General features: G+C 49.3%; 1 protein-coding gene across 2 annotated transcripts in view; it reads right to left on the bottom strand.

The window, feature by feature from the left end:
* CDC42BPA (CDC42 binding protein kinase alpha) overlaps window positions 1-9,479 on the bottom strand; it is a 1,077,984-nt gene extending 1,068,505 nt beyond the window's left edge. For both annotated transcript variants that reach the window (XM_078649868.1, XM_078649869.1), the window contains exon 1: window positions 8,717-9,479. In XM_078649868.1, the coding sequence (XP_078505994.1) occupies window positions 8,717-8,894 (178 nt within the window). In that variant the 5' untranslated portion in view covers window positions 8,895-9,479. The remainder of the gene's footprint in view (window positions 1-8,716) is intronic.
* Window positions 9,480-13,487: the final 4,008 nt, after the last annotated feature.

The raw sequence follows: 13,487 nt of genomic DNA, 5'->3' as shown, positions 1-13,487 counted from the left end.
GTAGGCTATAGTGACTAAACGCACTGTGAGCAGCATTATCTACGGAGGAGACAAATAGAAGGATAATACATCACAAACTTAAACAGACCACACACATGGTGCTATTTTTTCAACATGTCATCATGTTACGCATATATCCATGTCGATATATGTCTAAATCCCTCCGTAGGCATAATAAGCTACGATTCTTCAACATCAATCTATGCGGAAATCGTCCACAATGGTTTATCACTTGGATGTTGAGGAAGCAAAAGAACCAATACAGAAACATATGTGTGCTTTGTATTCGCATCACAAAAGACCGATCATCAAAAGTAATTTGCCCATCATTCACACGTCTCAAACAGAGAGAACACATTATTCCAGAAGCATGGTTGGTCCGTCAATTTTCACATTTTGAGCTCCTTGGTTAGGAGCGGCTACTTGGGAAAAAGCTGCGAGAACCAGTGATTAAGTTACTTCCTTAGCAGGTACCACAGAACCGAGAAAATTGCAGAAGAAATGTAGCTAACTGCTGTAGTTGTTGGAACCAGTACTCACTGAAGCCACGAAACCCAGCGCGGAGGAGGGCAAGGCATGACAATTATGTTCAAAATGGCCACAAGTGATCTACAGACAGCCTTCTAGAGAATACAGTGAAATCAAAGACAAACCCGACTATTTACTCACAAACAACAAAGAGGTGTATAAAAAAAGATAACACAAAGATGGAAACTAGCACCATTCTCAGTGACGTCATTGGTGATGCCTTGTGCTCCAACTGCACCGGTACTGCTATTTGACACCTGTACAGTACATGCAAGAAAGCTTAGGGGGCCTCATGCAAGTGGGAGTCCAGCACCACTCTCAGAGTAACACCATAGCTGTGCAAAGATGGACAAACATCACCAACCTCAAGAAATTGGCAACGTTTTTCAAGAAATAAACAGCGAATGAAAAGGCAAGCATAAAGAACTATTTGCAGGAGAAAATAGAACGCACATTTGTGTAGACATTTTTCAAGTGAAATCATCAGCTTTCAATCGCGAAAGGTCCACATATATGTTTGCTGGAAAAAAATGTTCATGTGCACAATCTTGTGCAAAGACAACAAAATTTGACAAACCCACAAAGTTGCATAGTTTGTGAAACTCGCAAAAGCTGCATTTTAATTCACACCCCCACCCTCAGGTAAAACCCTGCAAAAGTAAGATTTAATTAAAAACAAGTCAAAAACAAAGTTTGTGAAATTGCTCTAATACAGTGAAGACGGCTGTGCAATAGAAAAATAGAGATCAAGTGGTGGACGTGATGAATAAAAGCATTAATTTAAGAAGATGCAATCTTGGAAAGGTACTAGAAAAAACACCACCAGGTGGAAGACACGTGTACATATAAAAAGCAGGGATGTTCGACATATATCCAAGGAGGATTGGACAATGTCAAAATTTCAATATATTTACCTTAATTAAAAGTACAAACAATTATTCAAAATGGGATTTGATTACCTCGTCAGTAATAATTATTAAAATCTGGCAAAGGTCTGGGCCAGGAGAACCCGATATATACCACGCACATATATGATGGGAAGCATGACGTCAGAGTCATGACCATTCCTTAATTAGGGAGAAAATAATGCAGCTATCCCCGAGTGACCGCTCTTTCCTTGGTAGTGATCACTGCTTTCTATCACCACTACGCTGCAGAATACCTTTCAAACTAAAAGTCAGTATTTGCTCATCTCCATTTTACCACCTATATAGGTTGTCCAGTCAAGTTTTTTACATCGTTTAGTGCTGCTGGTTTTCACTGTTTTTAGAAGCTCCACATGTTGCTGCATAAGAGAAATGCAGCACATGAAGTTAAAGCAGACTGTCCAGGATCAAAGTATGGTCGTGAAACTTGGCCTTCCGGTATCCACATTTAGAAACTTAAAAACTAGGCAACGCCATCTTAGTACGCACATGAAAACTTACTTGACCACGTGCAAGTGATTCTATGATCCTTTGCAGATATCATGAAAATCAGCTTTTTTATACAGAAATATATACGCTCCTATAGGCCTGTGCAATAGTGTAATACAACTTCGTCTAAGTAACAACGAAAAAAACTGTTTTTTTTATTTTACATCAGCTGTCTAGCCATAGAACCTTACAAAAAAAGCCCAACATCTTTACTAAATTCAGTATTTACCAGGCAAACAATTTAATCACCTTGTCTTAACAAGGTCCAGGGTCATATGTGCTGCGTGTACCAAACAGGCGGGGGGGGGGGGGGGATACGAACTACCCTACCGGGAGAAAATCCAGCTTCGGACAATACATTTATATTGAATTTCGGTATGACCCATCACATCAGTTCTCACTCATTCTTATACGCAGATTCCAAATAATTGTCTGAATTGGGGAAACAATATGTTCTGTATCACCAAGCAGCCAGTTGGTTGCTGCACCCGGGTTGTCGCTGCTACTAGCAGCACAGAACCTCTCACAGCAGACCCGAGAAGCAGAACAAAGAAAGAAAAAAACCTGACAGAATGACAGCACGTTATTTTTTTCTTCTCATGGGACGAGCCTTCTGACATTTTTTTTATTAAGGGCAAGTAATAACAGGTCCTTGGAAGCTGCACTTCTGTTCTGTGTTTTTCCTCAAGGTCTGAGCACAGCCCCCTCGCGGCAGTGCTGCGGTTCTATTAAAGTGGCAATGCTCTGACAGAAAGATGCAGGGTCCGTTTATCTACACACAGGCGACCACACAGTACTGTCAGAGAGTGACGAGGGCAGGGAGCCCTGATCTACAATCACTGCTTGCAGAGATGTAAACTTCCCAGCGCCCTCACACACGGCTCCGGCCGTCGTCTGCTCGTCTCAGCCATGTTTACTTTCGTCATCAGAGCCGCGTCCTCTCCTCGCATTTGTGGCCGGGGGGCTGCCGCGCGCACCTGTTGGCAGGGGCCGCAGGGCAGAGGGCTTCTCCCATCCGTCCCCGGCCAACTTCCCTTCAAGCAGAGACATCATCCTTCCTGCCTGCCCGCCTCCCTCGCCCCTCCTCCCCGTGACCTGGAAAGGAAAACTCCAGGCTCTGGGCCTAGCAACCAGGCAGCAGGCCGCAGAGGGGACTGGACAACACCACCCCACCCCCTTGAACGGGGCAACAAGCACCCCTACACAGTGCCACACACTAGTCACCCTCCTCACTGAGGGAGACATTTCCGGCCTTCCTTCCAGTGGAAGGCTACAGGGAAGGCAGAAAAAATGCATACAAGGGCAGCAGAACCGGCGTGCGTCAGAAGACCAGGAAATGTGCCATGTGCACAGGCGTAAGGGCTGCGAGCTCACCCTGACAGGGTGAAAGAAAGGTCGTCAATGGGAAAGTGCAAAAAAGGAGAAATTTACAAAACCGCGCACAGTGGGTAGCAGGCCCAGGTGTAATTTCAGCGAGTGGAAGTGTTAGCGCGTCAGAAGTGAAAAACATATACGGCTTCTCATTTTATGGAAATTATTTATCCGTCTATATTTACCCATGTTTATTTTTTTAGTAATTGTTTATCCGTACTTATTTTCGGTTTAGTTAAAAAGTTAAGCTGAACCTAGTATACTGCTACATGTAATTAACTGATACGTACACTCGCACGTCAGTGGCTGGCAGGCTGTAACGCTATGAACACCCAGAGGTAATAAAACAAAACAACCCTATCAAAACATGCACATTTACCGTCAGTGTTGTGCACATCTGCAGTGGTTTACGTCTCAATAGCAAACTTCTCTCCTTTTACACGGCAACCGAGGCCTGTCAGTCATGACTGACAGCATTTAGAGTAACTCAATATAGAACTTAATTTCCCTTTTTTATCCAAACGTGATCCATACAGACAGGAAAGCAGATGCTTTTCAGAATTTGTCTTTAAAAATCAGTAACAAAGAAAAACTGAGCAGCTTAATCAGAAAAGCGGAGAGGGAAAACCTTGGCACACGCCACAGATAACAATATCACAGAAGGAAAAACAACAAAGTGGGCCCGCACGGAGAGGGTGTAAACAGCAGCAAAGTAGTAACGTGTACTTAAGAGGGCATTAGAACGATGGTGGCCACCTTTGAGGGTGAACTGGTACAGAGAGAACATAATGTCCATCATGTAGGGCGGGTAAGTAAACTGATATGTGGCTGGGACGCAAAGTTGGCCAAAAGGATTAAGTGGAGCAGAAGTGCTGTGAATGAAGGGTTTTGCCATAGGGTGGAAGTGGAGAAGAAGTGCTGTGAGTGAATGGGTTATCAAAGGGTGGAAGTGGAGTAGAAGTGTTGTGAGTGAATGATGGCCAAAAGGTAAAAGTGCTGTGAGTGAAGGTTTTGCCAACGGTAGGGATTGGAGTAGAAGTTCTGTGAGTGAATGGTTTGCTAAAGTGTGGAAGTGGAGCAGAAGTGCTGTGAATGAAGGGTTTTGCCATAGGGTGGAAGTGAAGTAGAAGTGTTGCGAGAGAATGGGTTATCAAAGGGTGGAAGTGGAGTAGAAGTGTTGCGAGTGAATGGGTTATCAAAGGGTGGAAGTGGAGTAGAAGTGTTGCGAGTGAATGGGTTATCAAAGGGTGGAAGTGGAGTAGAAGTGTTGCGAGTGAATGGTTTGCCAAAAGAGTAACTGGAGTAGAAGTGTTGTGAGTGAAGGGTTTGCCAACGGTTGGAAGTGGAGAAGTGGTGAAGGGTGTGACAAAAGGTGGCTGTGCAGTAGAAGTGAATGGTTTGCTAAAGGTTGGGAGTGGAATAGAAGTGCTGTGAGTGAAGGGTTTGCCAAAAGGTGGAAGTGGAGCAGAAATGCTGTGAATGAAGGGTTTTGCCATAGTGTGTAAGTGGGGTAGAAGTAATGTGAGTGAAGGGTTTTGCCATAGAATGGAAGTGGAGTAGAAGTGTTGTGAATGAAGGGTTTTGTCATAGGGTGGAAGTGGAGTAGAAGTGTTTAGAGTGAATGGTTTATCAAAGGGTGAAAGTGGAGTAGAAGTGTTGTGAGTAAAGGGTTTTGCCGTAGGGTGGAAGAGGAGTAGAAGTGTTGTGAGTGAATGGTTTATCAAAGGGTGGAAGTGGAGTAGAAGTGTTGTGAGTGAATGGTTTGCCAAAGGGAGGACGTAGAGATGAAGTGAAGGGTTTGCCAAAGGGTGGAAGTGCAGTAGAAGTGAAGGGTTTGCTAAAGGGTGTGAGTGGAGCAGAAGTGCTGGGAGTGACAGGTTTGCTACAGGGCAAGTGCAGCAACTCCGGAATTGTCCATCATAGGCTGTGATGTGCTGTGAGAAAGCACTGTGTGTCAGTGCTTTGTGATGAGTGTAGAGAGACACTACAAGATACTAGTGCTGCAGAGCGCGTGCTGGATGAAAGGAACAATTCTGGAGGGTGAGGTTAATGGGTCTCCTTTTTCTGCAGGGTGTACTCTGTGCAGCAGCACAAGTGCAGGATTCTGACAAGGTATTAAAGTCTGTAGGGCAGTTGGGGGTTGTTTCACATTCACAAGTACAGAACTTTTGCAGTGACAATTACTGCTGTGTGATGATACAATGGGTGATAGATAACAGTGATAGTAGTTACAACGTTATAACCTAAAAGGTGTATTTGTACAGCGCATAGAGGGTGAAAGCAGGGTTCCTACAGGGAAACGTTTACATTGTAGCAGGATAAGAGGCTTTCTGCTGTTTTCTTTTTGCAGAATGATACAGATAGGGCCTATAGGGCGAGTGCAGGGCTGTTGGTAAATCGTCACATGCTACAGGGTGAGTGTAGGGTGATAGTTACACTGTTGTGGAAAGAGCATGAGGTGTTGACTACATCGTTCTTTCAGGGTGGTAAGTTCTGCTACTTTTGGGTGAAAGTTACCGTGTTGCGGGAGGAGTGCAGGTCTGTTTGGCAACAGTTATAATGCTATGTTGTGGGTACACGGCGTTAGTCGTAGTGTTGTTGGGCACAGGGTGTTAGGTGAGTGCAAGATGTGTGCAGTGTGATAAGTTACAGTGTTGTGTGGTAAGTGCTGGGAAACAGTTACAGTGTAACAGGGTGAGATGTGAAGTACAATAGGCAGAGTGTAGGGTTCTTGCGGGGTAACGTTACCTGGCGAAGGGCATGATTGCACTGCACACTAATAGTGCCTTGGTTTGAGAGTGCATGGTGACAGTTACATTGCTCCAGGCTGAGAGTTACAAATTTAAGTGAGTAGAACTCTCTTGGTGGGGGTGTAGGGTTCCTCCCAGGGGGGACAAGTTAGTGCTGCCGAATGACTGTCAGTTGAGAGGTATGGTGTTGCTTATTGAGCTTAGCTCGTCTCTTCTGAAAGTGTGGCAATGAGTGTAGTGTTGTGAGGAGGGTGCAGTGCTGGAGGGGATGTGCAGAGTGGCTGTGCCATGACAGATTCAGTGCAAGGTGGCGAGTGCACTGTTCTTGCACAGTAATATGTTCAGTGCTGTGTTGTTAGTGCAGTGAGGCGGTGACAGATTAGGTACAGTGATGCTGCATGGTGACAGGTGCAGTGCAGATGACAGGTTCACTGCAGAGTGGCTAGATCAAAGTAGTTGCCCAGTGACAGGTTCAGGGGAGTGTGGAGAGTGCAGGTTCCATGCAGTGTGATGACATCAGTACTGCTGCGCATAGACCGTTTCAGTGCACTTTCTGAGAGCAGTGTTGCTGTAAAATGACAGGTTTAGAACAGGGTGGTGAGAGTAATGGTGTTGCACAATAACATGCTCAAGGCAATATGGTGAAGACAGTGTTGCACGGTGACAAGTTCTGTGGTGACAGCAGTGCGTCTGCACGGAGGCAGGTTCAGTGCAGTGCGTTGAGCGCAGTGTTGCCGCACAGTGACAGGTACAATGTGTTGAGCAAAATGCTGCTGCATGGTGACGGGTACAGTTTGGTGAGTGAAAAGTTATAATACGGTGACAGTGAGTTAAGGGCAGCCGTGCTGCACGCTGACAGGTACAGTGCAGTGTGTGAGAGCAGTGCTGCTGCAGAATGACAGGTTAAGTTCAGTGGGAGCCAGTCATGCTGCACGCTGGCAGGTTCAGTACAGTGTGGTGAGGGCAGTGCTGCTTCGCACTGACAGGTACTGACTGTACAGGCACGATGACAGGTACAGTGCAGTGTATTGAGCACACTGCGGCTGCACTGTGACAGGTAGTATTGAGCGCAGTGCTGCTGCATGGTGTCCGGTCCATTGTACTGAGTGACGAGTTGTAACAGTGTGTGCAAGCAGTGCAACTGTACAGTGACAGGTTCAGTGCAGTGCTGCCAGGGCCAATCGTGCGTCGCGCTGACAGGTTCAGTACAGTGTGGGCTGTCGTGCTGCAGGATGACAGGTACAGTGCAGTGTATTGAGCACACTGCTGCTGCACTGTGACAGGTAGTATTGAGCGCAGTGCTGCTGCATGGTGTCCGGTCCATTGTACTGAGTGACGAGTTGTAACAGTGTGTGCAAGCAGTGCAACTGTACAGTGACAGGTTCAGTGCAGTGCTGCCAGGGCCAATCGTGCGTCGCGCTGACAGGTTCAGTACAGTGTGGGCTGTCGTGCTGCAGGATGACAGGTACAGTGCAGTGTATTGAGCACACTGCTGCTGCACTGTGACAGGTAGTATTGAGCGCAGTGCTGCTGCATGGTGTCCGGTCCATTGTACTGAGTGAAGAGTTGTAACAGTGTGTGAGAGCAGTGCTACTGTACAGTGACAAGTTCAGTGCAGTGCTGCCAGGGCCAATCGTGCGTCGCGCTGACAGGTTCAGTACAGTGTGGGCTGTCGTGCTGCAGGATGACAGGTACAGTGCAGTGTATTGAGCACACTGCTGCTGCACTGTGACAGGTAGTATTGAGCGCAGTGCTGCTGCATGGTGTCCGGTCCATTGTACTGAGTGAAGAGTTGTAACAGTGTGTGAGAGCAGTGCTACTGTACAGTGACAAGTTCAGTGCAGTGCTGCCAGGGCCAATCGTGCTTCGCGCTGACAGGTTCAGTACAGTGTGGAAAGGGCACTGCTGCTGCACGGTTACCAGTACAGTGTATTGAGCACACTGCTGCACGGTGACAGGTAGAGTGTGTTGAGCGCAGTGCTGCTGCACGGTGACAGGTAGAGTGTATTGAGTGCAGTGCTGCTGCATGGTGTCAGGTGCATTGTACTGAGTGAAGTTGTAACACAGTGACTGACAGATAGTGTAGTGTGAGAGAGCAGTCCTGCTGCGCAGTGAGAGGGTTCAGGATAGTGCTGCGAGGGCAAGTAGTGCTTCACATTGACAGGTTCAGTACAGTGTGGTGAGGGTAGTGCTGCTGCATCGTGGCAAGTACAGTGTGTGCAGTCGTCCTGCACGGTGACCGGTATAGATAGGGAGTGTGGTGAGCGAAGCGCACCTGCACGGTGACAATAGTGTGTCTGCAGGGTGCCAGATTCCATGCAGTTCGGTACAAACAGTCTGGACAGCGATAGGTACATTACAGTGTGAGCAGTCGTGCTGCAGGGTGACAGGTCCCGTGCAGTAACGGCAGTGTGCCTGCACAGCGACAGGTACATTACAGTGTGAGCAGTCGTGCTGCAGGGTGACAGGTGCTGTGCAGTGCTGCGGTAAGGACAGTGTGCCTGCTCGGTGACAGGTTCTGTGCAGTGCTGCGGTAAGGACAGTGTGCCTGCTCGGTGACAGGTTCCATGCAGTGTGCCTGCTCGGTGACAGGTCCCGTGCAGTGCGCCAGCGCAGGCCCCCGCTGCAGCCCCCCGGGCCCGGCTCACTCACCCCACTCCACATACTCCAGGATGTTCTTCTCCCGGCGCTGCGGGGAGTTGCAGCACTCGTCGTACAGGCAGATGAGGATGTCCAGCAGGGTCTCGACGCTCAGGCACCGGCCCTGGCTGTTCACGGGCCCGTCCAGGATGAGCTGCTCCAGCTGCTTCAGGCGCACCTCCCCGGACATCTTGGCTCCGACGGCGGCGGCGGCCCTGGCAGCGGCGGGGGAGGCCGGGCGGCGTCACTCTCCCCTGGGGCTGCGAGGCATGGGTCCCCCCTGTCAGAGGGGTGCTGCCGGGCCCGGGGGGCTGCTGCGCTCTCCGGTCACACCGGCCGATCCCGCTGCCCTCCGCCGCCGCCTCCTGCTCTCTCCGGCCGGGGCTGCCGCATCTCCCGGGGGTGGTGGTGACCCTCCCTGGCAGGGCGCCCCGCAGTCTCCCCTCCTCTCTCTCCTCGGTCCGCTCCTGGGCCGCCCTCTCCTCGCTCCTGAACCCCCTTCTTCCTCGTCGGATCCCCGCCCCTCTCACCCGCTGCTCAGGGGCGGCCGCTCCCGGATCTCGGGATCCAACATGGCGGCTCCGCTGGGCGGAGGGAGGGGGCCGGGGCGCGGGCACGCACGCTCCTGGGGGGCCTGAGGGGGATCAGGGGGGCCGCTCCTGCAGCGGGGCGTCTCTGTCGGCGGGGGCCGGAGGGGGCGGCTGTGGCTGGGGCGAGCGAGGCTGCAGCGGCAGCAGTGGGAGGAGGAGGAGGAGGGAGGAGCCGGCCAGGGCCTGCGGGAGGAGGGAGGGAGGGTCACAGGATGCAGCGCTCCCAGCCTCGGCCAGGGATGCCCCCAGCTCCCTCCGCAGGCTCCATCCTGCCCTCCTCACCCCACACCGCCCAAGGTCGCCCGGCCCGAGTGTGGGAACCGAGGCACCACGGCCAGCGCCCGCTCTCCTGCAGGAAAAGAAGCATAAAGATAAGAGCAGGAACAACATATAAATATTATCATTGCCATCTCGCTAGGAACAGCCAAGTTTCTCTCTGAAAGTTAACTATAAGCAGTCACCGGTTTCCACACGTTATTTTATGCTCTGCTGGTCACACGTAAAGGGGCTCCAGAAGCGGAATCGTGCACTTTTTTTTAAATGTAATGCAATTAATTAATTAACTTCATTTTATGTCTGCGTTCATAACGTTTGTATACCAGCTGCGCTGTAGCTGTCATTGAATGCTGGTGTCGTGAACATGCAGACCACGCCTCCAAAAAACTATGCAAGCATTTGTGCTCGTGTTGTCAATTTATTGGGTAGCAAGGCTAGAATAATGTTACAAATAGAATCTAATTTGGTTTAAGCTGTTAGGGACCTTTCAAGTTATTCCATGCATGCCAGGAATTTAAAACTTTGCTGTCCCTAATTATAAGTACAAATCTGCAATTCCCAAAATGCAGAGATGATAAAGGCTAGTTAAATAATCTGAGAAACTAGGACTAAATGTATGTAAAGAGGAAATTATGACAGAATGTATCATGGGATGGGCTGCACTGACTCCAGCAGGACATTTGTGGCACAATCTTAAAAAAAAATATATATATATATGATGTGCCCCTGTAGGGTCCCTCTAGGATCCCCCACTCAGGGGCAGAGTCCCAAAGTCCTGTAATGGGGGATGCATCATTTTTAGGTCGAGCCTGGGCAGCACATGAGTTGCTCTGTGAGGCATGTTGTATTTAGGTAGGGACTTAAAGCTCCGCCCATTTCCCCACCCATGTCTTCAATTGGCTCCTGTTACTAGCCTTTCTAAATTGTTGCATTTGAATTATGAATAGGCTTAGTGGTCCCTCCTTGGGACCTCCTTGTCTGACCTCTCATGAGGACTGTACTTTTACTTGTGTGGTTACAAAGTCTGCTTTATCTAGTCTGTGAGCACTATTTTCTTTAATGCTTTTCCTCTATTCCACCCATGACGTGCTTACCTACAATTTTAATTAGTAATGACAGTCCGCTTTAACTATAGTGGCAGCGCTACTTTATTTACTTTGGCAGTGTGGTCCTTTTTATTAAGTGTAGCGGCCGCACTTCTTTATTTAATTTTCCAGCGCGGTCCACTGTTCCGGCCGCTCTTCTTTTTTTTTAATTGTATTTGTTAGCGCGCCACGCTTTAACTTTAGCAGCCGCGCTACGAAATGGTTTTTTTTCCCAATGAAAGAGTCCTATAACATGCTATCACTTTAATAGTGGCCAAGCCCCTTTCTTTATACGCTGCTCGCCGAATTCAGATTACAGCGAGCCATGTCTAAACAGAGGGGTGCTGCTGAGATTAAACAGAACTGTACAAAAGGGGGTGGTGATGGACGGAGCATCTGAACCAATCAAACACTCACACCCAGTCAACAGATCTGGGTTTAATCCATCACCGTTCTTTAGCCCACTCTGCCACCCCAGTTCAGACATGGCCATATGCAAATCAGTCTAACCCTGTGCCTCATGGGAACAGTCCGGTACAAAAGGGGGTGGTGGTGATGGACAGAGCATCTGAACCAATCAAACACTCACACCCAGTCAACAGATCTGGGTTTAATCCATCACCGTTCTTTAGCCCACTCTGCCACCCCAGTTCAGACATGGCCATATGCAAATCAGTCTGACCCTGTGCCTCATAGGAACAGTCCAGCCCGAACTGCCAAGCCATGCCTTCCCAGGACCGGAAACAAGCTTCCGAGGACCGGTTTCTGGCATTACAGCCGTCTTCAGCCCGGCTTGCTTGAATCCAGTGGCAAAGTGAGCAAGGGACTCTCGTCTGAGCATACCCTGCCACACTTATGGCGGCCAAAGCGGTACAAAAGGGGGTGGTGATGGACGGAGCATCTGAACCAATCAAACACTCACACCCAGTCAAAAGATCTGGGTTTGATCCATCACCGTTCTTTAGCCCACTCTGCCACCCCAGTTCAGACATGGCTATATGCAAATCAGTCTGACCCTGTGCCTCATGGAAACAGTCCAGCCCGAACTGCCAAGCCATGCCTTCCCTGGACCGGAAACAAGCTTCCGAGGACCGGTTTCTGGCATTACAGCCGTCTTCAGCCCGGCTTGCTTGAATCCAGTGGCAAAGTGATCAAGGGACTCACGTCTGAGCATACCCTGCCACACTTATGGCGGCCAAAGCGATAGAAAAGGGGGTGGTGATGGACGGAGCATCTGAACCAATCAAACACTCACACCCAGTCAAAAGATCTGGGTTTGATCCATCACCGTTCTTTAGCCCACTCTGCCACCCCAGTTCAGACATGGCTATATGCAAATCAGTCTGACCCTGTGCCTCATGGGAACAGTCCAGCCCGAACTGCCAAGCCATGCCTTCCCTGGACCGGAAACAAGCTTCCGAGGACTGGTTTCTGGCATTACAGCCGTCTTCAGCCCGGCTTGCTTGAATCCAGTGGCAAAGTGAGCAAGAACGGTGATAGATCAAATCCAGATCTTTTGACTGGGTGTGAGTGTTTGATTGGTTCAGATGCTCTGTCCATCACCACCCGCTTTTGTACCGCTTTGGCCGCCATAAGTGTGGCAGGGTATGCTCAGACGTGTGTCCCTTGCTCACTTTGCCACTGGATTCAAGCAAGCCGGGCTGAAGACGGCTGTAATGCCAGAAACCGGTCCTCGGAAGCTTGTTTCCGGTCCAGGGAAGGCATGGCTTGGCAGTTCGGGCTGGACTGTTCCCATGAGGCACAGGGTCAGACTGATTTGCATATAGCCATGTCTGACCTGGGATGGCAGAGTGGGCTAAAGAACGGTGATGGATCAAACCCAGATCTTTTGACTGGGTGTGAGTGTTTGATTGGTTCAGATGCTCCGTCCATCACCACCCCCTTTTGTACCCCTCATGGGAACAGTCCAACCCGAACTGCCAAGCCATGCCTTCCCTTGACCGGAAACAAGCTTCCTACGACCAGTTCTGGCATTCCAGCCGTCTTCAGCCAGGCTTGCTTGAATCCAGTGGCAAAGTGAGCAAGGGACTCACGTCTGAGCATACCCTGCCAACGTATGGCGAACAAAGCGGTACAAAAGGGGGTGGTGATGGACGGAGCATCTGAACCAATCAAACACTCACACCCAGTCAACAGATCTGGGTTAAATCCATCACCGTTCTTTAGCCCACTCTGCCACCAAACTGAAAGCACGGCATGGGGCGCCTTTACAAAGAAAACATTTGCTTGTAAACTTAATCTTCTTCGGTCCTCAGGATCGGTTTGATGACAATAGGGTGACCTGTAACAAATAAAACAGTTTCCAATGTTTTTGTATTTTTATTGATTCTGAGTGGTTCACTAAACCATAAGGCTATTAACACAATGATTGTTAGTTCCGAATAGTGATTTTCAAGGCAACACAGTTCTGTAAATAGTAAGTCTAATGAATGCGCTGATAGGGTTAATTGCACCCTCCTGGGATAATGAAATAAAGAAGAAATAACGATACCAATTGCCAGGTGGCCAATAGGCAAAACCCTCTCAGCCGACAATGCTGAGCGAATACCAAGGACCAACCGTCCTCCGCATGAGTACCAGTCCTGGTTCTCTCCAACGGAGGGCACAGTGCTAAGAAGCGGCCGAAAATGCCGCTCGAATTCTGCCTGAGAGTACAGCCTTAAACCACTGGAAAAACAACGATGTAATTCCTATGCCAAGCTTGTGCAGAGCCCTGCCACAAGCGTCCTACGCGGGAATGCCAAGTCTGACACTCGACCGCGCTGGCACCACAAGTATGACTTTAAGGGAGCAGCCGCTCTACCTCGAAGC

This window comes from Lissotriton helveticus, chromosome 6 (genome assembly GCF_964261635.1).
Source record: "Lissotriton helveticus chromosome 6, aLisHel1.1, whole genome shotgun sequence".
NCBI classification, from domain to species: domain Eukaryota; kingdom Metazoa; phylum Chordata; class Amphibia; order Caudata; family Salamandridae; genus Lissotriton; species Lissotriton helveticus.
Note: the sequence above shows the minus strand (reverse complement) of the source record. Positions and strands in the feature narration are given on the sequence as shown.